Source organism: Mirounga leonina, unplaced genomic scaffold, assembly GCF_011800145.1.
Source record: "Mirounga leonina isolate KUSES-001 unplaced genomic scaffold, KU_Mleo_1.0 Mir_168, whole genome shotgun sequence".
Taxonomy (NCBI): Eukaryota; Metazoa; Chordata; class Mammalia; order Carnivora; family Phocidae; genus Mirounga; species Mirounga leonina.
Genome location: NW_023270426.1, coordinates 43,733,419 through 43,757,317, shown reverse-complemented (window position 1 = coordinate 43,757,317; position 23,899 = coordinate 43,733,419). Strand labels below are relative to the sequence as shown.

General features: G+C 42.2%; 1 protein-coding gene across 1 annotated transcript in view; it reads right to left on the bottom strand.

The window, feature by feature from the left end:
- MCCC2 (methylcrotonoyl-CoA carboxylase 2) overlaps nt 1–23,899 on the bottom strand; it is a 70,877-nt gene that overhangs the window by 2,332 nt on the left and 44,646 nt on the right. The window contains exons 8-16 of the mRNA XM_035014608.1: nt 23,687–23,751; nt 18,222–18,321; nt 18,015–18,110; nt 13,937–14,009; nt 10,622–10,698; nt 9,386–9,452; nt 6,247–6,403; nt 5,292–5,406; nt 2,528–2,613 (exon numbers count right to left, since the gene is read on the bottom strand). Of these exons, the coding sequence (XP_034870499.1) occupies nt 2,528–2,613; nt 5,292–5,406; nt 6,247–6,403; nt 9,386–9,452; nt 10,622–10,698; nt 13,937–14,009; nt 18,015–18,110; nt 18,222–18,321; nt 23,687–23,751 (836 nt within the window). The remainder of the gene's footprint in view (nt 1–2,527; nt 2,614–5,291; nt 5,407–6,246; nt 6,404–9,385; nt 9,453–10,621; nt 10,699–13,936; nt 14,010–18,014; nt 18,111–18,221; nt 18,322–23,686; nt 23,752–23,899) is intronic.

Genomic DNA, 23,899 nt, shown 5'->3' with positions numbered 1-23,899 from the left:
ATGGCTTTGGGAACTGCTTCTAGAAACCTCAGAATAATCCTTAATTTTAACAAATTTTTATGTATTTCAGGAAAATGTTTCCTGTTCCTCTTCTGCCCACATCCAAATGTACAAGTTGATGTGTCCCTGTTATTAATATGGAGAGAGGCCCTGAACCCAGGTAATAATCTCAAACCAAAGTCTCCACCGGAAAAGGTGTATTCCCCCAAACTCCCAAACTTTCAAGAAACGATGACAATTACTGAAGAGACTTCACTACATTTGGTTAATAAAATACCTTCAATATAAGCTCTTTATTTTTTGCTACAATAGGAAAATAAGTAATTGCTTTAAGCTGCCTACAAAAGAAACTTTGAAGTAGGAATGTGTTTGCTTTTCACTGACAACCTCAATTTTATAAAGAAAAACGAAAGAGAAATACTGTTTTTTAAAGGTCATTAGTAGGTGGCAGTTTGGCTTTCTTTAAACAAACTGCCTTCGGTATCTGGACAACAGCATCAATTATTAAACCATACTTACATCAACAGGCCATGAATCAAATCTTTGCTCATAAAACATTCATAACAGGGACCCTGACGTATCAACAGCCAATAAGGAAAAGGCCACTCTTGTCATGCGTAACCAGGTCAATTGATTACACTCCCTTCTGAAGCCTACAGCAGAAGAATCCAGCGAGCACGGCAAAGCCAGGGCCCCTTTGTGATGGTCATGAAAATGACCATTCCAGGTAAGAGGCCCTGATCAAATGCCTGAAAAAGTTCTGATTGTAAAAAGAAGTGAGCAGAAGAAAACAGGCAGGCTGTACCTCTAAAATGAGGGATTAGGAGAAACACAGATTACAGCAGTGGATAATGAAAGAGCTCTCTGAAAAGACAGGTCCAACCATGGTAGAGCTGAAACAGACCACAGAAGGTTACTGTTAAGCTGAGATTTACTAAACCTGAGGAAGGAACCGTAAATTGGCTTGAAAATCCTTTCATCTTTGAAAGAAAATTGCTATCCCCCTGCCACCAAGTGTTTCAACAGAAGGGTTAAGCATCCTCAGATTAACAGAAAAACCTTCGTGTCTTACAATATTTATTTCCAAAGATAAATCTATCTGGGCCATTTGCTCTCCTGCCTTGAGTACAGTCCATTAAAATAATAATACTAATGTAAGCATGAAAATAATAAGGGATTCAGTCTTTCTCAAAAGATGACTTAGCCAGGGCTGAAAAACTTATTAATGGCTCACACAAGATACACTATTTTTCAAAGTTTAATATTTCAACCATCCTCGTGAATTTCACTCAAAATCTTACGGAGAAACAAAAAACTGTAGGGGAGCTTACAATTTATTATTTTCTCTTAAGCCTTTTTTTTAGGGTTTTCTATTTCCTCTTTGCTTTTACTGGCTACTATAGAAGTCTGTTTAAGTGATGGTAAACAAGAACATGTTTAGGTCTCAAAGACTATAAAATACGTTGGTCTTAACTAAATCAATCAAAGACCCACAACAACAAAATATACCTGCGAATTTGCTGGCGAAAATACGTATTAACAAGAAAAGAAATGGGCCTTTTAAAGATGCCAAATGGTGTTATTTTCATCCTGAAATTAAATATGCTCTTGAAAATAAGTATATTCAGCCCTTGTACCCCCAGTGCTAGGAGCAGCGCCTGCCACAAAAGTTGTGTTCAGATGACTGAATGAATTCTAATTTATTTTCTTTTCTCCTTCCTCTCCAGCGTACCTTCACCAGTAAATGACATAAATCACAGCATAACCTAATTTTGAAAGACACAAATAGCTATTTTCTTTATTCCATCTGCCCAAGGGATAAGATGAAGATAGGAAGCTTAGACTATTCTTCCGAATGAAGAACATTAAAGTTGCTGAAAACAGAGATCTTAATGCACACACGCCAGCCAGCCTCCAGCCCGGGCAGGCCATGATAATTTATTGCCTCATTAAGCGGGGTAAGAAACAAACAGAACCAAGAGCTGCAATGGCGTGTGGGGTGATTACTTGGTGTTGACACATAGACCCTGGCTGTGAGCAATCACCTTCTGAATGCACAAGCACGCTTGTTAGAAGTGCCCACAAATATCCAGCCAATCTCATGTTTAAAATGGGGTAAACAGGAAATAATCAAAGAGTGATAGGACAGGAATCCACATGTTGAAGCAAAACATTATAAAAGAACGAATTCCTGAAAACAACACAGCCAGGATAACTCTTAACTCTTAAATTTTTCAGCCTCTGTAGGCCCAGACACCTCACCTATAAGTGGGATAAGGAAGAAGCGGGGGAGGGTTGCAGAATCAGACCAATGGTGGCGGGTGCACAACCCAGCCTGGGAGAAGGGGGTGGTGTTTCAGCAGACATTCCCATTATAGAGAGAACAATATGAAATTAAGTGTGTCCAAACGTTCCTTTGTGGTTCCCATGAAGGCTGGACCAACCCAACTGTCCAGATCTCTGTAAAGCTGCCGCCCTGACAGCCCAGATGCACCCATCAGGGAGATGGTTATTCCTTGGCTCCCACCTTGCACTGGAGTAGTAAGGGTCTCCTTCCTCTTCAAACCTCTTAATGATGGGCTCTTTTAAGGCTGCTTCGTCAGCACTGGAGAACTGAAAGAAAAAGGACCATGAGTCAGTCCACTGCAATAAAACAACAGATCCACTCAAGAGAACCTCAAGAAAAAAGGGGCAAGCATTTCATGAATAATGATGTTACAACCAACATCTGCACAGTGATATATAGAGATTACAAGTGATGCTTTCACACACAAGATCTCACCTGAGACATGAGTGCCATTGGTGCATCATTACATCTCCCTTATCAGAGACAACATCCTGAAGCCATTTAGGGTAAAGTTCAAAACCAAGGGTATCACATATTCTAGCAGGCTCCAACAATGGATGTGAATTATACAATGTAGTGAGAGGGCAACCTTACATTTAGCAGCTTCTGTTAAAAGTGGACACGTAGGGAATTTTCATTCAAAAGAGCCAAATTCAGAAAATTTTAAAGCTTAAAGGGATAAAACAACCACCACAACTTGAATAAGTTCAAAGAGCTGAGAGAGATTTTTCCCTAATTAAAAATTTAGTGGCTTGCCCACCCGTATTGCCAGAAACAAGTGATAATTAATTCAGTTGTAAAAATCTTTATGCAAACTGACTTTGAAACCCTGAAAAATATTTTCAACTTAAAAAGTATTTCACACCGGGGCGCCTGGGTGGCTCAGTCGTTAAGCGTCTGCCTTCGGCTCAGGTCATGATTCCAGGTCCTGGGATCGAGCCCCGCATCGGACTCCCTGCTTAGCGGGAAGCCTGCCTCTCCCTCTCCCATTCCCCCTGCTTGTGTTCCCTCTCTCGCTGTGTCTCTCTCTCTGTCAAATAAATAAATAAAATCTTAAAAAAAAAAAAAAGTATTTCACACCAAAAACAAATGATAAATGATAAATAAATCCAACCTTCTTTTATGTACTTTCATAGTTTAATATAATTTTATGTCAAGAATTTGGAGGGAGAACCACTAAAATCCTGTACTTTCCTTTCATATATAAAAAGAGACAAATCCATAGATTTGTAAGTCAAATTAATCAAAGAACAACTATCTAATAAGAGACTACTGAGCTACGGTTTAAGATAAGTCTTCAAAATATCAGGTAGAGGGGCGCCTGGGTGGCTCAGCTGCTTAAGCATCTGACTCTTGATTTTGACTCAGGTCCTGGTCGCAGGGTTGTGAAATTAAGCTCCACGTGGGGCCCCATGTTCAGCGTGGAGTCTGCTTGAGGATTCTCTCCCTCTGCCCCTCCCCTGACACCCACTCTCTCCCTCTCTAAATAAATAAAATCTTTAAAAAAATATGTATCAGGTGGACTTTATGCCCCCACCATCACACACACACATAAACACACACAAATAAACATTTCATTTTGCTTGGATACTAATCAGCACTGAAGTGAATATGAAACCTCAGTGTTAAGTGCGCAGAGTTCCTGCTGCTTAGAAAAGACGACTGAGGATGTGGGGCATGTTTGGGATGCATTCAGGGAGCTAGGGCCCACCCTCCATGCTTATCTTATCCCCATCCCACCACCAGACAGTTGACCAGATGACCCCTAAATAGCAGGAATGAGAGCCTTCAAGGCAAGGCCTCCTCCATGTTATGCCCTGTTATGATAAAACAGCACACTTGAACAATTCCAAGAAATGCATCAATCATTTGAAGGCTTGGTGCTTACACAAAATAGCTGTAAGTTCTAACTAACAAAAATTAGTGAGGGGGCATCTGGGTGGCTCAGTCAGTTAAGCCTCCCACTCTTGATTTCGGCTCAGGTCATGATCTCAGGGTCATAGAACCGAGCCCTGAATCGGACCTGCTGAGATTCTCTCTCCCTCTGCCCCATCACCACCTCTGCGCTGCTCCCCACCACCCACTCGTGCACGTGTGCGCTCTCTCAAAAAAAAAAAAAATTAATGCGAAACTTAAGAATCTCTGAGACACAAACAAAGAATCCACTTTAAAAACCTGCAGTGAAGAACCTGCCTTAATAAATTACCTTGTTGTTCACGCAACCCTTAGACTGTGAGTTGTCAGCCCCCAGAATGGCAGCTCCTTAAGGGGCAAGAACCGCATTTTCTCCGAGTCATGTAAATTTTCTAAGGTGCTTGGGGGCACACTACCCTGTGGAGTCCCCAGTACCTTTTGTTTGATGTTGCTGACGAGACCTAAATAATAATCCCTTAAAGTACCCCTGTTAACATGCAGCAAAACTAAAAGCAGCCCCTTGCTGATCTGCCTTTCATCAAGCTGCCAGGGACCTCTCCGTTTTCCATCATTTATCCATGCACAGTATAATGTTACTCATTTCTCAGTTAGATGACTGAGCCCTCCCACTCAAAGACAATCTAAGGCAGAAACTGAAAAAACAAAATTCTGCTGCTTTCAGTCATAAAACCAAAGAAGTACATCACATTTCTTTAAATCTCACTAATGGCAAATGACTAAGAGCCAAACACCTTTATGCCTCAGGCACTCGCAGGCACAGTTTCTGAAGAGTTTTCTTGGAGAGTCGGAAAAATTACAAGAAGGGACCTCAAATTAAGTGGCTCTAAGAAGGGAGACAGAGCATATGTAAGTCGGTATTTCTCAAAGTCAGCATCTTCTAAATGAAGCCAGGCCCTGGAGTGAGACCCTGACCCATGAACACTGAGAGGTTCTGGGCATGCTGCTCCCTGCCTCCAGAGTGTTCAGTGGTAAAAGCCAAACCCAGAGAGGCAGAAGAAATGGCATTTACTTGTTTCCCTTCACGTGCTCTTTGGTCCTTTGCTACTGTGGCCAACACATTGGCTGCCTGCTCTCCTCCCATCACTGAGATGCGAGCGTTTGGCCACAGGTAGAGGAATCTTGGGCTGTGCGGGGAGAAGAGAAAAAATGATGAAGTTAATTCACTGTACAACACAGCAATTTCCACAGGCCTGCGTTTACCTTCTAAATTAGTGGTTCTTCGTTCTAGCTGTGCACTACAAGGGGAAAACCAGGCTTGGAACCCACCCCAGGCTAATCTCCAGAGGTGTGGCCTGAATGGAGTAGGATTTCTAAATTCTCCAGGTGATTGTGATGTCTGTTCTGATCAATTTTATTTTCGCATCTCATCTCAATTTACTGGGCATAAAAACATTCAAAATATCCCCTTATTATCTGTGGTCATGTCCTGTTTTCCATTCCTGATATAAAATAAAGCCTTTCTGCTTTATTTTTTAGTTTTACTAGGAGATTATCAAATTTGTTAACCGTTTTTAAACAAAAACAGCTCTGGCCTTCCCTGATTCTTCTATCTTTATAATGTCCTGTTTTCTATTTTTCTTGTGTTTAATATGCTGTTCTGTGAACTTCCTGAGCTGGCTCATTGATTTTCGGCCTTACTTCTTTTCCAATATATATATATTTACGTCTCCTACACACGTTCCTCAAAGCAAGACTTTAGCTGCATCACTTAAGTTATGATATGTAGTATTTTCATCATCAGCCATTTCAAAATACTTCCTGATTCCCATTGTGGATTTCTTCCAAGTAGCACGTTTAGCCTTACACTTCATTTCGCTCCTCCAGATGATACAAATTATGGTATCACTGACCAAGATCTGCAAATGTCACTCTGTGTTTCAAATAAACCCGTAACGAACTGCCCACTTGTAATTATGCTTGAAGTGTAATTCTTTGTTTCGGAGGAAACCACGACAACCACCTACCTATATGCTCTGCCACACATCCCATAGTTTCCAGCCCCGTAAGATCCCCCAATGATGACAGTTATCTTAGGCACTTCAGCACAGGCCACAGCAGCCACCATCTTGGCACCATCCTTGGCAATTCCTTCAGCTTCATATTCTCTACCGACCATAAATCCTACAAGAAAGGAAAGAAAAAAAGCCTCCGGATGATGGGATTTATGGGCAGAAGTCAATTCCAACATGGTATTTGAAGGACAGCTTACCAACTATATTTTACTACAAGGCCTCTCACTGTAATGAAATATTTGTACATGAACTATATCCCCCCAAAAAGGGTGCTGTAAAAGATAAAATACAATTTTTTAATCATTTCTAAAGTTTTCCTTAGAATGGTTCATCTGGATGCACACAAAGATCTTCAAGCGAGATAAGGGTGCAAGAAACTTATCTTCAAGAAATTCTCTCAGGACAGCGGCTTGGCGATGAAAGAACGTGACCCGGCAGGCTGAGGACAAAGGGCTGTGGCAAGGCGCACTGTGAGGCCTCCGGTACTCACGGACCTGCTTCAATACAGAAACTGCTCCTTCTGGGGGCGCCTGGGTGGCTCAGTTGGTTAAGCAACTGCCTTCGGCTCAGGTCGTGATCCTGGAGTCCCGGGATCGAGTCCCGCATCGGGCTCCCTGCTCAGCGGGGGGTCTGCATCTCCCTCTGACCCTCACCCCTCTCATGTGCTCTCTCTCTCTCTCATTCTCTCTCTCAAATAAATAAAATCTTAAAATAAAAAAAAAAAAGAAATACAAAGTGCAGGGCGCCTGGGTGGCTCAGTTGGTTAAGTGACTGCCTTCGGCTCAGGTCATGATCCTGGAGTCCCGGGATCGAGTCCCGCATCGGGCTCCCTGCTCGGCAGGGGGTCTGCTTCTCCCTCTGACCCTCCTCCCTCTCATGCTCTCTGTCTCTCATTCTCTCTGTCTCAAATAAATAGAAAAAAAAATCTTTAAAAAAAAAAACAAACAACTCGGAAGAAATAAAGATGAATGTTTCATCGATGCTGAGAGCGCCTGCCAGTGACTCAATAGCGAGGTAGAAGAATTTTCCACAATTAGCAGGATTCCTCGACTGCCTCAAGCTCCCAGCTCTGCTGAAACTGCTCAGCAGTCACCCTGGGCCTTCCGGGCCTTCCGGGCGCGTTCCTCCTCTCCTCACAGAACCCAAACTATCTTTGCTTTGCAAGCCCCCAGCCACGGAGTCCTCCGATTGCACTCAGTTTCTCTGAGGCACCTGTACAAGCTGTAGCTACAACAGTACTTGACAGGACAGCCCTCCCCTCGCCGGCGCGATGGGCTTCCCTGGGACCCCTGAGCAGGGCCCTCACCACAGGTCGCAGCTCCTCTTTCTGCCTTGTCTGGACTCCTGAAAACACTCCACAGTAGCCGTCTCAAGTAGCAGCCATCTTCAAGCCCTGCTCCCTGAGCCGACACCCCACCGCCTCTCTAGTCCCTATAGATTTTGCCTTGAAAAAGATTACACCGCCCCACTTGTCTTTCTCCAATCCTTCCCAGCATTAAAAACAACATCTTCGGGCGCCTGGGTGGCTCAGTCGTTGGGCGTCTGCGTTCGGCTCGGGTCGTGATCCCAGGATCCTGGGATCGAGTCCCATATCGGGCTCCCTGCTCTGCGGGAAGTCTGCTTCTCCCTCTCCCACTCCCCCTGCTTGTGTTCCTGCTCTCACTGTGTCTCTCTCCGTCAAATAAATAAATAAAATCTTTAAAAAAAAAAAAAAAACCAACATCTTCGTGCTCCCTTCCTTCCTCTACTCTCATCTCTGTGGAAGAAATCAGAGTTACTCAAAGACTGTCCCTGAGCCCTCTTCTCTTCCCACGGGGTGTTCTCATCTCTTCCCACAGCTTCAAATAACATCTACCTATTCTGAGGACGCCTACATTCTCACCTGCAGCTAACACATGTCTTCTGTGCTCAAGATTTATTCAACTGCCATCTGCATATATGTTATCTCCATGAGTGTCACACAAGTATCTCAAATGCAAGGTTCCAAAACCAAACTCAACCTCTGCCCTCTGCCCCTAACCCAACTCAATACCAAAGAACAAAAACGTAGGTATATCTTCCAGGAAGAAGGTTTACTTTACTAGTGGTTAAGAAACCATGAACCATTATTAGAAGCAAGGTTCCTGGACTCGTGAAGCCTCAGAATCCTTTTTATTTGCCCTATTACCAGGTTTGCCACATAGGACCCCCTCAGGCTTCCGTCTGGATAGAATGCCTCTCAAAACTCATCTAACAAAGTATCATAAACTTAAGAGCAGCACCAGATAAAGATGTTTTAGCACCAGGACTATTTAAAGTCCTGCTGACCACCATGAGCCAAGCTCCTTTTTCTTGTGAAGACTTGCCTGATTCTAACAACTAATTAAGAGCCCTCCTTCCTTTGACCCTGAGATAACCACAGATCACTTAGAAGATTGGGGGGGGCGCTTTCAGCTAACCAACATATCTAAGTGCAACATACAATATAAATAATAGAATTCTAGAATTCTAAGAAAAAGAAATCTACAACCAGAAAACCTTACAAATCATTTCATCCACCCTATTAAGATCATTTGTGAAACATGAAATCCAGAGAGGTGATATTGATCACACCATTCTTTGGAATCTAAACTCAAATCCCCAGACTATTGTTCAGGATGTGCATAGACCTTTTATAATATGTCGCTTCAGGCAGAATTAACTACACAAGAAAAGATGAGGCAAAGGGTGAACCACAGAATGTGCATGAAGTCCTTTAAGGAAAACAAAGTGTTAGCTCAGAGACGATGGGACAGACAACGCCCTCAGAGTGAGATCAGTGTTCCTGGTAGAGAACACAGCCCTGCTGCTGCTAGAGGGGTAGGTATGCGTGTGGAAGGGGAAAGGGAAGCCGTCTGATGGTGATACGGGTAACTCAGAAACTGCTTTATCCAAATATGGATAAACTTCTCATATATTAGGGTTAAGCCTAAAAGAGACTCTACAAAGAGTACCCAATAGAACTTTCTGCTATGACAGAAGTGTTCTAGGTCTACACTGTCCAATACTGGAGTCATACTGGACAATGAGGCTCTGAAATAATGCAACAAGACTGATTAAGCTATTTTCTTACCGGTAATGTTTTGAAGGAACAGCAGAGGAATATTCCTTTGGCAGCATATCTGGATGAAGTGAGCCCCCTAAGAGCAAAGAAGATAATATTTTTAAAGAGGGGGTTAAGGGGCGCCTGGGTGGCTCAGTCGTTAAGTGTTTGCCTTTGGCTTGGGTCATGATCCCAGGGTCCTGGGATCGAGCCCCGCGTCGGGCTCCCCGCTCTGCAGGAAGCTGGCTTCTCCCTCTCCCAACTCCCCCTGCTTGTGTTCCTGCTCTCACTCTCTCTCTCTGTCAAATAAATAAAATCTCAAAAAAATAAATAAATAAAATAAAGAGGGGGTTAAGAAATCTGCGTCCCTCATGTATCCTGCAAACACCATACTCGGGTCAGCAGTCAGGAAGAGCGCCCTGTGACTGGCTAGTAACAATACCACCGAGCGCACCCACGGCCAACAGGACGTGTGACTGGGCTGGCACCGCATGCGTTCTGCAGTCGCCCATGTGATCACTGGCACAGAGCTGTAGGGTGACGTCAATCACGAACATTCTGAACAGCAAGTGAAACTCAAGAAACGAAGAGAAGAACTGCTTATCAGCAGGAATTCCTGAACCTCGCCATAAGAGAATTCCTCAGTTTTCTACTTTAAAAGAAAACAGAATATAAACACTCCCAAGACAAGGATTCTCAAGTCTTAGGCTATGTCCATGTCATCCACAGCATTTATAATTCATGTATCTTATAAGAACTTTTTAAAACATTGGATTTTTTAAATAGTGCTCTAGTTGGGATGCCTGGGTGGTTCACTGGGTTAAGTGTCTGCCTTCCGCTCAGGTCATGATCCCAGGGTCCTGGGATCGAGTCCCACATCCGGCTCCTTGCTCAGCCGGGAGCCTGCTTCTCCCTCTACCTACTGCTCCCCCTGCTTGTGCTCACGCTCTCTCTCTCTCTCTCTCTCTGACAAATAAATAAATAAAACCTTAAAAAAATAAATAAAAATAAAATAAAAATAGTGCTCTAGATAAAACAGGTTAATGTAAACCTCCATAAAAACTGTTCAAGCACTAACACACACACACACGTTCACATGCACGTACACATAGTGTTCTGCCTACTAAGGCATCTGGTTAAATATTTTAAGCCTTTTAAATATTTCAAAGTTTTTATGTAATAAACTTTCATTCATTACTTGACCTTCAAAGCAAATTATGTTTAAATTAAAACAGAAAATTTTGAAACATGTTTAACACCACTTGCCTTTTTTGCAGATTCAGAAAAGAGAACTCCATTATTTCCAATGATACCTATGGGATATCCAAATATTCTAGCAAATCCTCAAAAGAAAATTGAAAAAAGATTTATGTATTTCAGAGGGCTTTTAATTCACAGCTAACAGACATAGTTATACATTCCTTAATTTCAAATCAAAGTTTAAAATGTAGAGATTTTGTCCAGGGTACAGAACGGCTCGTGTCACAGTGTTTTCTTTCTAAGGTATTGGAGTCTGGGTGTTTTGCTTCCCTGAGAGTGCTCTGTGTAAAGCTGTCACTCGTCTGGTTGGTTTGGTTAGATGACGGGGTTAGGGTGTCACCCATTCGTTCGTGTAATGTATGTCCGAGTGCCCACTAGGTACCAGACAGAGGATATTCTGAAATGGAAAGAATCACAGAGCGAGAACCCTTTAAAGGCCCATGTTCAGAGCTCTCCACCGGTTTCAGGTGACTGGCTTGCCTGAAAATGCCTGTGGCGATGACAGGCCCTCAAGGTAAAGGGGATAAACTCAGCAAAAGCAGACTTGCTTTCAAAAGCAGGAACACAGTCAAGCCCGGGGGTCGTGAGTTTCCAGTAACAAATGCAGCTAAGCTCAGAAGATGGAATCTCACCACCACTCCCACTCCCACTGCAGACACCCACTGTCCATACACACAGAAAGGGAGAAGGAAGGGAGAAGGAAAAGGAGGATAACAGTATGTGAGGGAGACACTTGAGGTGACTTCAGGAGGTTTTTGTAAACCTGAAAAACTTGGCTAGAGAAAGCTTCCCAAGAGTGAACTTCAACAAGCCTACTTAAGACTCTGAACAGGTGTCAAAGACTTGGAACCCAAGAGTCAACAAACTGCTTGTTGAAGCGGGTCAAAGAAAGCACGCGACCAAAGTGCCCAGAACCAGGCTCTGTCTTCAAGCTCAAGACACACAGGCCGTGGCGGAGACATCTCTGGTTCTGTGACATAAATAAAGCAGGTACTTGAAAAATTGTTGAAGAAAAATGAATGGATAAGAGAGAATGTCCACCCACAGATACACCAGAACACTGAACCGTTAAAAATTTGTTTTCATTCTTTACTCTGGCTTTGTCTTGGTTTTCTTGGTCTTTCAGTCCTAAAACCCCGGCCCAAAGCCTATGCTGTCCATCTTAAATGGCACTACCACTTGCGGAGGCAATGCCGAGGGGTAACCTTCCCCAGAGGTCTAGCAATCCACTCAGGAGTTCAGCCTCACCCCACAAAAACAGCGAGGAATCCTGCACATCTCTCAGCAGTGTGGTACTGCCCTGAGGTATAGCGCCCCGTGAGCTATTTAGACTTTCACCCTTAGCCTGGCCTGGGATCTCCAGGCATAGGACCTGCTAAGTAGGGCACATGCCCCACTATATTAGGGACACAGAGGAAGTGTCTTCCCCCAATTCCTTCGGGCCAAACAGGAAAGCAAAATGTCCAAGAAACTGCTAGGGCGTATAGAAGGCAAGTACAGAGGCAGGAGGAAACTCTTCAGAGCTGCCAGAGACACCTGATCCTCAGAAAAATCTGTCCTTCTCCCTCCCCCGCCAATACTTCCTCATCTCACCACTCCCCATGCCCCTCTTCTTCTTCTCACACCCCTTCTCTTTCCCCAATCTTATTTGAATTCCGGTACAGTCAAGAAGAGATAGAGGAACTACATATATCCTTAGTATTCTGGGGACAAAGGTACCACAAGTCTTTCAGCAAGTAAGGGGCAAATTCTTAAAAACAGATGACCAAGACAGTCCATCTATCTTTGGGGAGAGAAGGAGAAACAGCTCTGACCTGTTTCAAACTGCTGCACAAGAGGTTACATCCTGAACTATTTGGTCACAAATCCTAAATATATATCAAACAAAAAGCTCTTAATCACTTAAACACCTCAATACAAAAGCATAAATTCCATTCCCACTATGAACCCTTTTGTTGCTCATAAATCAAACCAGGAGAAAAGTGTTGTGATTTATCCTTAAGCCTCAACGTATATTTGCAATTTGGATTTTTGTAGTGAGTTATATCTTTTTTTACTCTGATATGTTGTCTCCAGGTTACTTACTACATTTTCTAGCTTTCATAAGACCAAATAAAATTCACAGAATTACTTCTGTCATTTGTCCAAGATAGATTATTATGGGTCTAGCATCTATGTTTCAAATACTTTTCTTCAAAAGCCTACAAACTCAACATTTCAGATGAACGAATGAACTTTTATAAACAGCCTTATTTTGTTTTTTTCAGATTTGGTTTTCTGTCCTGTAGTCTCAATCTAGTGTTTGCATGATTCAATGTTAGACCTACACAGAGGCTATGAGAAGGTGTAACTTACTTAATGTCCTTCTAGGAAGCTCAACATCATATAAAACCTGCTAGTAGAATTAAAGACTAAAGAACCAAGAAAACAGTGCTGAAATTTTCAAAATTATTACAAATTATCCAGAGAAACAAAAAGAAGTACAAATATTTCTGCTAACTTTGCTTTGATAAGAAGCTTTTTTTTTTTAAGAGAAGGGGAGAGAAGTGAGGTGAGGGGCAGATAGAGAGGGAGGGAGAGAATCTTAAGCAGGTCCATGCCCAGTGCAGAGCCTCACGTGGGGCTCGATCCCACAACCCTGAGATCATGACCTGAGCCAAAATCAAGAGTTGGATGCTGAACCGACTGAGCCACCCAGGTGCCCCAATAAGAAGTTTTTTATACAGTGAAGACCACCAAGTCTTGGACAAGGTCCTATCCAATAGCATCTAGCTGTCATCATCGTAAACTCAGGACCTATGAAGCTATTCAGCTACACATGACCTTCACAAAACAACTCCTTTTGAATACAGACCCACACACTTGTACCACTCTAAATAACAAAGCTCACGCCAAGTACGTCAATACCTTGAGACAAGAGATCACTTATTTTCAAAGCAATAGAAAATGTTCAAGGGTGTCTCACTGGCTCAGTCGGGAGAACATAGGACTCTTGATCTCAGGGTGGTGAGGTCAAGCCCAACATCAGGTGTAGAGATTACTAAAAAATAAAATCTTTAAGGGGCGCCTGGGTGGCTCAGTCGTTAAACGTCTGCCTTCGGCTCAGGTCATGATCCCAGGGTCCTGGGATCAAGCCCCGCATCGGGCTCCCTGCTCAGCGGGAAGCCTGCTTCTCCCTCTCCCACTCCCTCTGCTTGTGTTCCCTCTCTCGCTGTGTCTCTCTCTTTGCCAAATAAATAAATAAAATCTTTAAATAAAATAAAAGAAAATCTTAAAAAAAAAGAGAAAAATGTTCATATTTTTAATTCTTTGCCTTTTTACCTGTAACTAATGTGTCTCCATATAAGGCTTTGAACTCGTTGAATCTGCTTCCATCCACGATTCTAGCAATGACCTAAGAAGAAAAATAACAATGTCCCGGGGAGATTATATTACAAAAGAATGTTTACATTAAAGTTATTCATAAGGAAAACAAGTTCAGTGTTAAGTTGTCACTTTCACAGAATTTCACCCTACAGAGCGAGCCTTCGCAGCAGAATTCCACTTTGTATGCAGGGGGAAGGCCCTGACGTCACTCTGGACCCCGGTTTCATACCACACTGTAAGAGCCACAGCACCATGGTACAGACCAGAAAAGCAGAGAGACTGTGAGGGCTGGAAGCTGGACTCAGAGCTTCAGGAGCTGCTCAAAAGTATTGGCAAAGGGTCAGGGATTCAATCACAAAGCATGATATAGGCTCAGAGTCAGGAGACTTAGCCTCCCAACAAAGGGATCGCACAGGATTTGTGTGTCCTGGATAAAGTCTCAGTTCTCACTTTTGCAAAGTTGGGACAAAGTTGTGAGTATGTGATGAACCCAAAAAAATAATGCTGAGATGAAGACCCAGCTATGTCTCCCAGGTCTACTGCTGAGAAACTAGAGTCATAAGCTGGTTACCTAAAATCCTAAGCCCCAGTTTTTTCATCTGATTAAAAAAAAAAAAGATAAGGGGAACCCTCTTGCACCAATGATGGGAATGCAAACTGGTGCAGCCACTCTGGAAAACAGTATGGAGCTTCCTCAAAAAGTTAAAAAAAAAATGAACTACCCTACAACCCAGCAATTGCACTACTAGGTATTTACCCCAAGGATACAAAAACACTGATTCAGAGGGATACATGCACCCTGATGTTTATAGCAGCATTATCTACAGTAGCCAAACTATGGAGGGAGCCCAAATGTCCATCGACTGATGAATGGATAAAGATGTGATACACACACACACACACACACACACACAGGAATATTACTCAGCCATCAAAAATAATGAAATATTGCCATTTGCCACAACGTGGATGGAGCTAGAGTGTATTATGCTAAGTGAATTGGTCAGAGAAAGACAAATATCACATGACTTCACTTAAATGAGGAATTTAAGAAACAAAACAGATGAACATAGGGGGAGGGGAAAAAAAGAGAGGGAAACAAACCATAAGAGACTCTTAACAACAGAGAGAACAAACTGAGGGTTGATGGAGGGAGATGGGTTGGGGGATGGACCAGAGGGGTGATGGGGATTAAGGAGGGCATTTGTGATGAACACTGGGTATTGTAGGGAAGTGATGAAACATTGGATTCTACACCTGAAACTAATATTGCACTGTGTGTTAACTAGCTGGAATTTAAATCAAAACCTAAAAAGTTAAAAAAAAAAAAGAAGATAATACTTAAAAAGTGCTAACTAAAGCACACTGCCTAGCCCTCACTGAAAAGTAGCTATTATTATTAAGACTTCAATAAAGATTCCTTGATTCTGAATCTGATCCCACATATATACATATTTAATCTAAAAGGAGTAATTACTAAATAGTTTATCCTTGGGATTCATCATATACATCGAGACTATTTCAAAGAGTTCCAAACATATTCCAAATTTCTTCAGAAACTATTTTAGATGATACACACCATTCTTCTTTCTAGTCCAAACTTCCTTTTTCCTGTTTACCACATCAAAGCCTTGTTTTGTAACATGCAAAGGCTGAAAAATGAGTGAATGCTTCCCAGTATCATTCTTTCCAAAAATTAAGAGCATAGTTGGAATTATTTTTTATTTTCCTAAAAGGTCCGATAATGTAATGGGAATATAAGTTATCTGTTCTAAATGCTATGTAGCTCCAAAACTGTACCTTCTAAAACACAATCAACACACAACAACCACCATTCTTTCACACAAAAATAAAGCCCCTCAAAGAGCACAGCAAACTAGGGCCACTTAGTATGAAGCTATCTCCTATTTGCTTTACGATGACCACCACCCAGCCACATAAGACATATTAACTCATCTTCACAAAGACTCACACTTCAGGAAGCAGACATATCATTTGGTACTATGGCTATTTCTAGAAGTGGAAAGCGATACTCAGAGAGGTCCAATTAGTACCACTGACGAGGGAAACAAGGACTACAAGCCAGATTTTCCAATGAACGTTCCAGTGCTGTCCCCCAGCTCCATATACTAGTAAGACCTCCATATAAGACTTACTTGCAATTATAGAAAAGCATAATACATGATCATCACAATGATGAATCTGAATCAGCAAAAGGTAGAAAGTCCAGGAAACTATTTAAGAAGGTAAAAGTCTATCTTTATAAAAAGACCTCCATTTAAATGAAATGGAACTATCATGAAGGCATGGATGTGCATCTGCTTCACTCATTTCTGTACCCTTGGTGCCTCAAACAGCATCTTCAGAGAGCAAGCATTCAATAAACACTGTTGAATAGATGAAAAAAAGTGGTTATGTTTAACAGGATGAATTCTTAGCCATCTAGAACACTTGGCTATCCACAACAACTCATTTCTCAAGCATATTAGATTGTTAAGTATCAAATTTTATATGCCTGTAATTAATGAAAAAGGCAAGCTAAAATCCTAATTCTATAACTTATAGTTAACCAAGTCACCTTGCTAAAGTGAAATACCAGTTGGAGTTCCATAAAAATCCAGAATGTTAAGACCCTCTAATATAGGGTATTGCCTCAATAAATAACTGTGCACATCCATAGGTGGGATAGTACATTCATCAATTCATTCAAAAAAATATTTACTGAGGGACACTGGGTTAAGCCTTCGGCTCAGGTCACGATCCCAGAGTCCTGGGATCGAGTCCCGCATTGGGCTCCTTGCTCAGCGGGGAGCCTGCTTCTCCCTCTGCCTGCTGCTCCCCCCGCCTGTGCGTGCGTGCTCTCTCTCTCTGACAAATAAATAAAATCTTTAAAATATATATATATATTTACTGAGTGCCTACCATGTCACCAGGTATTATTATAGCAAATAGGACCTAGTCATGGAAATGGTTTCAAGAAGAACTTATAAATATTGGAGAAATGTTTGTAATTTAAACTGGAGAATTTTAAAAATATACATGTGTATGTTTACATGTACAGACGATCACAGCTACATAAAAATGTATATACATATATATACAAATTACATTAAGCTGAAACACCAAAATATTCACTGCTTTCTCTGGATGGTAGAATTATAAGCAATCTTCTGTTTTTCTGCATTTTCTACAATTTTTCACAATTAGCACACAATAGTTTTATAGTCAAAAGGAAAACTAACAAATATGAAGGCAGAGAAACTGACAGTAAGGTTATTTCTTAATTTAAAAAGTATTCTGTCATATATGGATAGTGAACAAAATAAGACTACATGCTATATGCAAGCACTAAAAATTATCAATCTAGACCAAAGAAGACCATGTCAGCAATCTGTAACCATAGCAACATCTTCGAATGTAATCAACAGTCTAATCTCTGCTAAGGTCATATTGATCTAAAAGGGTATGTTTTTTCCTTTCACAACGTACTGACATTTCCTCCACTTCCCAAAATAAGAGCACTAAAAAGAAATAGATGAAATTTATGAAGTTGCCTACATCATTTCTAACGTCCACAGGAATAGGCAGTCCTATTTATGAACAAAGCAAGCTCCATCATTGTGCAATGAAAACTTTCCAACCATTAAGAGGTTTTTATCCCCCTCTCCCTTCTAGTAAGAGATCTTTCCCTTTTATGTCACACCCTACTGAAATCCATAAGAGGCTCTAGGCAGGAAGGTATCTGAACAGATTTCACCTTAAAAATGGATACACTCTTAACTCTAGGAAACAAACTGAGATTGCTGGATGGGAGGGGGTGGGGGGATGGGGTAACTGGGTGATGGGCATTAAGGAGGGCACGTGATGTAATGAGCACTGAGTATTATATAAGACTGATGAATCACTGACCACTACCTCTGAAACCAATAAATATTAATTAATTGAATTTAAATTTAAAAAATAAACTTTAAAAAATGGATACACATACGAGACTGACAGCATGGTTTATAGCTCACAGCCCCTCTCTACACACCTCTCGAATATCAAAGTGCCTCTTAAGGTTAGTACCAACTATTCCATACAATTCATCAGCAGGAAATAAAGGATCTTCAGAAGGTTCTACAGTAACCTGCAGAAATATAAAACAACCATATTAACCTATTTAAAGATATCATTCAAGGTCACATAAGCCAAAATGCTTTTGAAGAAAATAAAAGATGTAAGAACATAACCAACTCACATCCAATTTCTTCTGATAATTTAAATTCCTCACAATCATCCTAGTTAGGTGAAGGGCATGATGATCATCCAAAGCGTAGTAGTCGGATACTCCAGACTTTCTACAGAGTAAAGCACACTAAAATAATCAGAACAGGGAAAAGGAAAATAAATATCTTAAACCCTAAAGATCTTCTCTCATCTAAGGATGACATCATTTTTACTTCCAAAATACTTTAATCAATGTCATCCAACTTGATTCTCATAATGTCCCCAGCAGAACAGTATTATCCTTATTTTACAAACAGGAAAAACTGAGGTCTACTTAAGTACCCTGCCCTAGGACCACCAGTAGCTGTATAAGTATCCACATGTTCTATTTCTCAATCTTGACCTTCTTCTACTGGACCAGACAGCCTTGCTGATGAGGACTTCTATTTAATGCTCATCCCATGCACCTCAAACAAAACTGTATATGATAAAGTTCAACAACCGCAGATGTAGTCCATAACAACGAAGTGTCTGTAACTCATTGAGCTCCTAATGAAGATGCCAACTATTGCAGGGAGACTGCTGAGGCCCCAACCTTACAAAGTCACACCTTAAGAGTAAGCATGACGACTCTGTCCCTCAGATCAATGGGAAAAATTAGTATTGATAAAACAGATAAGGGCCACAGAAGTTCCTGTTCAATCTCAAGTTCAATGTGAATGAAGCATGGGCTTCCTCTGTTTATTAGCTTTGTTCTGATTAGATGGCTTTTTATCTCATATGTAGATATACTCATTCTAGAATATAGTATTTAAAAAAAACTGTGCCTGGGTGGTGCAGCTGGTTGAGCCTTGGACTCTTGGTTTCAGCTCAGGTCGTGATCGTGGGATTGAGCCCCGCAATGGGCTTCACGCTCAGCAGAGAGCCTGTTTAGGACTCTCTCTCCCTCTGCCCCTTCCCCCTTTGTGCACGCATGCACATGCATGCTCACTCTCTCTCTCTCTAAAATCAATCAATCAATCAATCAATCAATCAATCAATAACTGTAGGGGTGCTTGGGGCACCTGGGTGGCTCAGTTGGTTAAGCAACTACCTTCAGCTCAGGTCATGATCCTGGAGTCCCTGGATTGAGTCCCGCATCAGGCTCCCTGCTCGGCGGGGAGTCTGCTTCTCCCTCTGACCCTCCTCCCTCTCATGCTCTCTGTCTCTCATTCTCTCTCTCTCTCAAATAAATAAATAAAATCTTTAAAAAAAATAAAATAAAATAAAAATTAAAAAAATAACTGTAGGGGTGCTTGACTGGCTCAGTTGGTGGAGCGTGGAACTCTTGATCTCAGGGTTGTAAGTTCGAGCCCTACAATGGGTGTAAAGATTGCTTAAAAATAAAAATTTTAAAAAAATAAATAAATAAAATAACTATAAAGACAGACAAAAATATGTACCTGAAGAAAAGAGAATTTTGGTTCATTTTATGAGTAAGGGCTAATCTGCTGCAATCTAAATTGTGATGTCTTGTCTAGGGAAAATGCCAAACCCTTAGCAGGTATTTCTTAGAACTGGGTTCTCAGGGTGGTTTCAGGGCACTCTCCACCTCTGGATTGGCTATTTCTAAATGAGAATAGAGACCGTATTTACTCCTTGCTATAGCCCCGCAACACTTCGCAAATGGTAGACCCTTCAGTTTTTTTTAACTTAATATGACATTTTATAACTAACCATATCTTTGAAATGCTTCATACATCATACCAGCTATAACTGCTGACTTCCAGCTACACTGCAGTAATTCAGAAAGCAAAAAGAAGCAGAAGGAACTACTTCCAAATCAGTAAATATTTAAAATAAAATGCTTTCTTTTTTTTGTTTTAAAGATTTTATTTATTTATTTGACAGAGAGAGGCACAGCCAGAGAGGGAACACAAGCAGGGGGAGTGGGAGAGGGAGAAGCAGGCTTCCCGCCAAGCAGGGAGCCTGATGTGGGGCTTGATCCCAGGACCCTGAGATCATGACCTGAGCCGAAGGCAGATGCTTAACGACTGAGCCACCCAGGCGCCCCTAAAATGCTTTCTTTTAAAAACTGCCTAATATTTACCAAAACAGCAGGAAAGGGAAACCTTTGATGAGACACTGTATTATAGAAGACTTTGTGTCAAAGTAATTCCTCAGGATGGCTAATCAGAGAGGTTTAAGATATGTATTTACAAAGACCGAAGAAACCCAAAGCAATTTGTGACTAGTAAATTTTATCACACTGTTCAAAAAAAAGCCATCACCACCTAATCACTGTCCCATGATTTTAAACAGGTTATTATGAATAATCATAACTAGTAGTAATAGGGCACTTACCAGGTACCAGACACTGTGCTATGAGGTGGGAACTATTCTTATCTTCACTTTACACGTGAAGACAAGAAGCTCAATGAAGTTAACTAGTTTGTCCAGTCACAAGGGTGGTAAGTAAGGCAAACAGAAGATGAATTCTAGAACCTACACCCCTAACTTGGTATATATTGCCTACAGCTTTTATGGGCACCAGATAACTTTTTTTAAAGAGTCAAAAATTTTTTAATTAATGCTCCTCAAATACTATCTTCATCTCCTTGTTAATCATCCACAAACAGTGGCAGCCTACTTTGTCCTGTACCCCACTCACCTTATTCTACCTGCGGCCGCCTCTCTCCAGGCTGACACACCCACGCCAGTCTCCCTGCCACTGTAGTGCGATCAGAGAGGAACGCAGCGTGGCCACTCACACGCTTGTGCTCACCGTAAATAAACAAGTGTTCTGTTCCACACACACAGAAACTCAGGCTCGTGCTAAGCTTTTCTCCGCCAACCTCAACACCACTCCCTTAACCACTCCTCCCTTCGCCTCTAGTTGGAAATCGGAAGCATGCTAGCATATTCATTTTGTAATTGTTTTTAGTTCTTTTCATTTCTCTTTTTACATGAGATTATTAATCCCTGAGGGCAGGAACCAGGCCTGAAATTGTTCCGTGTTACTCACAACACTTAGCGCCATCAATCTACCCACAGTAAGCACTCAGTTGAGAAAAGGAATGAAGGGAAAACTGGGGCAAATGTGGGTCCCCCACATAAGTTTTCTAAAGGCGCAGCAGTGTTTGACAGGAAAGTAGAAATGTTACACCTGTCTCTCCTTTCCCACCTACTAGACTGCTCCCATAGCCACCTGCCCCCCTGGGTGTGAGGCCTGGCAGCACAAAGAGAGGTTTATGCACCTGCCAGGCCACAGAGCTCAGTGAGTAGATCGACTTGCCATCTATGCCTGGCTTCCTTGGGTATGGTCCAGGGCCCTCCTCTTTATCTACACTCACCTCGAGTTGAGCTAGCTCATCTATTCCCATCGTTTTAAATTCTAGTTCTATGCTGATGACTCCCCAACACTGATCTGGGCTGCAGACTCTTTACCAATTAACTGCCTACTCAGCCAGCGTGCCTACTTGGATGTCTCAAGCACCTCTAACTTATCGGGTCCAAAAGGAACACCCAATCCCCCTGCCCTGTCCCCAGATCTCCTCCTCCTCCCATCTTCCCAGTCTCAGGAAGTCATACCTTTTCCACTCATCATCTTTGTCACCTCACTTTCCTAAACCCCTTGGATGAAATCCAAAAGCAAGTCCTTCAAACCTGTCTCTACAGCAGAGCTTGAACCTGGTCAGTCCCCCTACCTGCACTACCACCAGAACCATCTAAGCCACCAGCATCTCTCACCTGCTGTTCCTGATAAAACCCCCTGACTGGACAGACTTAGGCCAACCCCCTAAATGTTCTGTTTAGCAGCCAGAGTGACTTTTTCCAATGAAATATTTGATAACAGCATCTCTCTCCTTAAAACTCTTCAATGGTTTCCTAATTGCTTTTAAAAGAAAAAAAAAAGTCCACTCTTTAATGACCAGTTATGATAAACAACAACAATAAAAATAATGGCAGTTAATATTTACAGGTACTTAATTAAAGCAGGTAGTGTTTCAAGCAATTTACACGTATCATCTCATTTCATTCTCACAAAACTCTAGGAGGTAGGCGGTCTGCTTACCCCTGAACTCTAACCTGAAATGACTGGACCAGTGACGTGATGGAGCCAGCTCAGGACTGACTCACAGAGCCAAGTGTGTACACCTCTTCCTGATTCCACACTCCCTGGTCCTGTTGGGACCCTGTCATCAGCCTCAGTGGGATACTTTACACCAGAAGCATTGGCAGATGCCACAAAGCCGGACTTTTCCCCTCCCCAGAGAACCAGCTGCTCTTGAGAATTGAGCTAAGCTCCTCCATAGTCTGGCTGCCTCTGCATCTACTTTGTGTGGCTGAGTGGACTGCAGGAACCTGAAACCGCCTCCAGCCCACTTGGGCAAGTGCAGGCGCCAGAGAGCAGCCACAGACTCACAAGCACTTCCTAAGTCCCGATGGGACTTCCCCAACAAGCCCTGTGATCAACAGTCTCCTCTGCCTCCCAGCTCCTTCCTGTATGCCTCGCGTGCACTAGACCCACGTGCATAAGACCCAGTGTGGAACTGAACGAAACGCCAATCTTTTGGTTTGAATTGACTAAACTAGCCTTAGCCTAGGAACCCCCAAGTGCTCCAATCATGGGCCCTCAGAAAAAAATGTGCTCAGGCTCTGCCTCTGTCTGCACTCTGCCTTGAGCTCCCAGCGTGGCCCCTCGAGGCATGCCGTGTACTTACTCCAGGTTCTGTGAGTAATGAACTTGTCCATTTCAATTTCTCCTGTGGTCTGTTGTTGAACCACAGCTCGCCATCCAGCACTCTGTGCTCCACTTAACAAATATTAATTTAACAATGTCATGGGGCGCCTGGATGGCTCAGTCGGTAAAGCATCTGACTTCTTGATTTCAGCTCAGGTCATGATCTCAGGGTTGTGAGATCGAGCCCTGAGTCAGGCTCCATGCTGAGCGTGCAGCCTGCTTGGGATTCTCTCTCTCTCCCTCTGCCCCTCCCCACTCGTGTGCTCTCTCTCTAAAAATAAAATCTTAAAAAAAAAAAAACCCACAAAGTCATAACACCTGCACACCAGTGGGTTGGATCAACCTTCTATATGCTCTCCCTATACTTCTTTACAGGCCTTACCACACATACACATTAAATCATTTTTTGGTAATAACTTATCACCCATCTCCCTGACTAGAATGTTACGCTCCGTGAGGTCAAAGACAATGTCTATCTCATAATCTTCAATACCTATAACAGTGTCTGCCACCCAACAGGTGCTGGACGGATGTTTGTTAAAGAAGTGAGAAACCTGTTCTCCAGTCTATCTAGGCAATAACGAACAAGCTGACGTTCTAGCTTAGGAATGCAACCCTACAGTTCAAAGAACTGAACCCTGAAACAGCAGCTCAAGAACAGATCAACTGTGGTTGGATCTGGCAAGTTTAACTCTTAGAAAAAATAATTAAATTTTCTCTTCAACAGACAGACAACAATGAATCCTGGAAAGCAACAAGTGCTTCTGTCTCACCTGCAATGCAGATCAGCACCGCCAAGATCCTCGGCCAACACTTCCTCTCCAGTGGCGGCTTTCACCTACAGCAAGGAGGAAAGTCGGTGGTGAGTTCTGCCCATCAGAGAAATAAAAATGCTTACCTAACATGCATGTCTTCTAACCTGACTATGCCTACCACTCTTTCTTCCACACAGCTAAAGATTTTTGGTTTTTTTCTTTCTTTTTTTT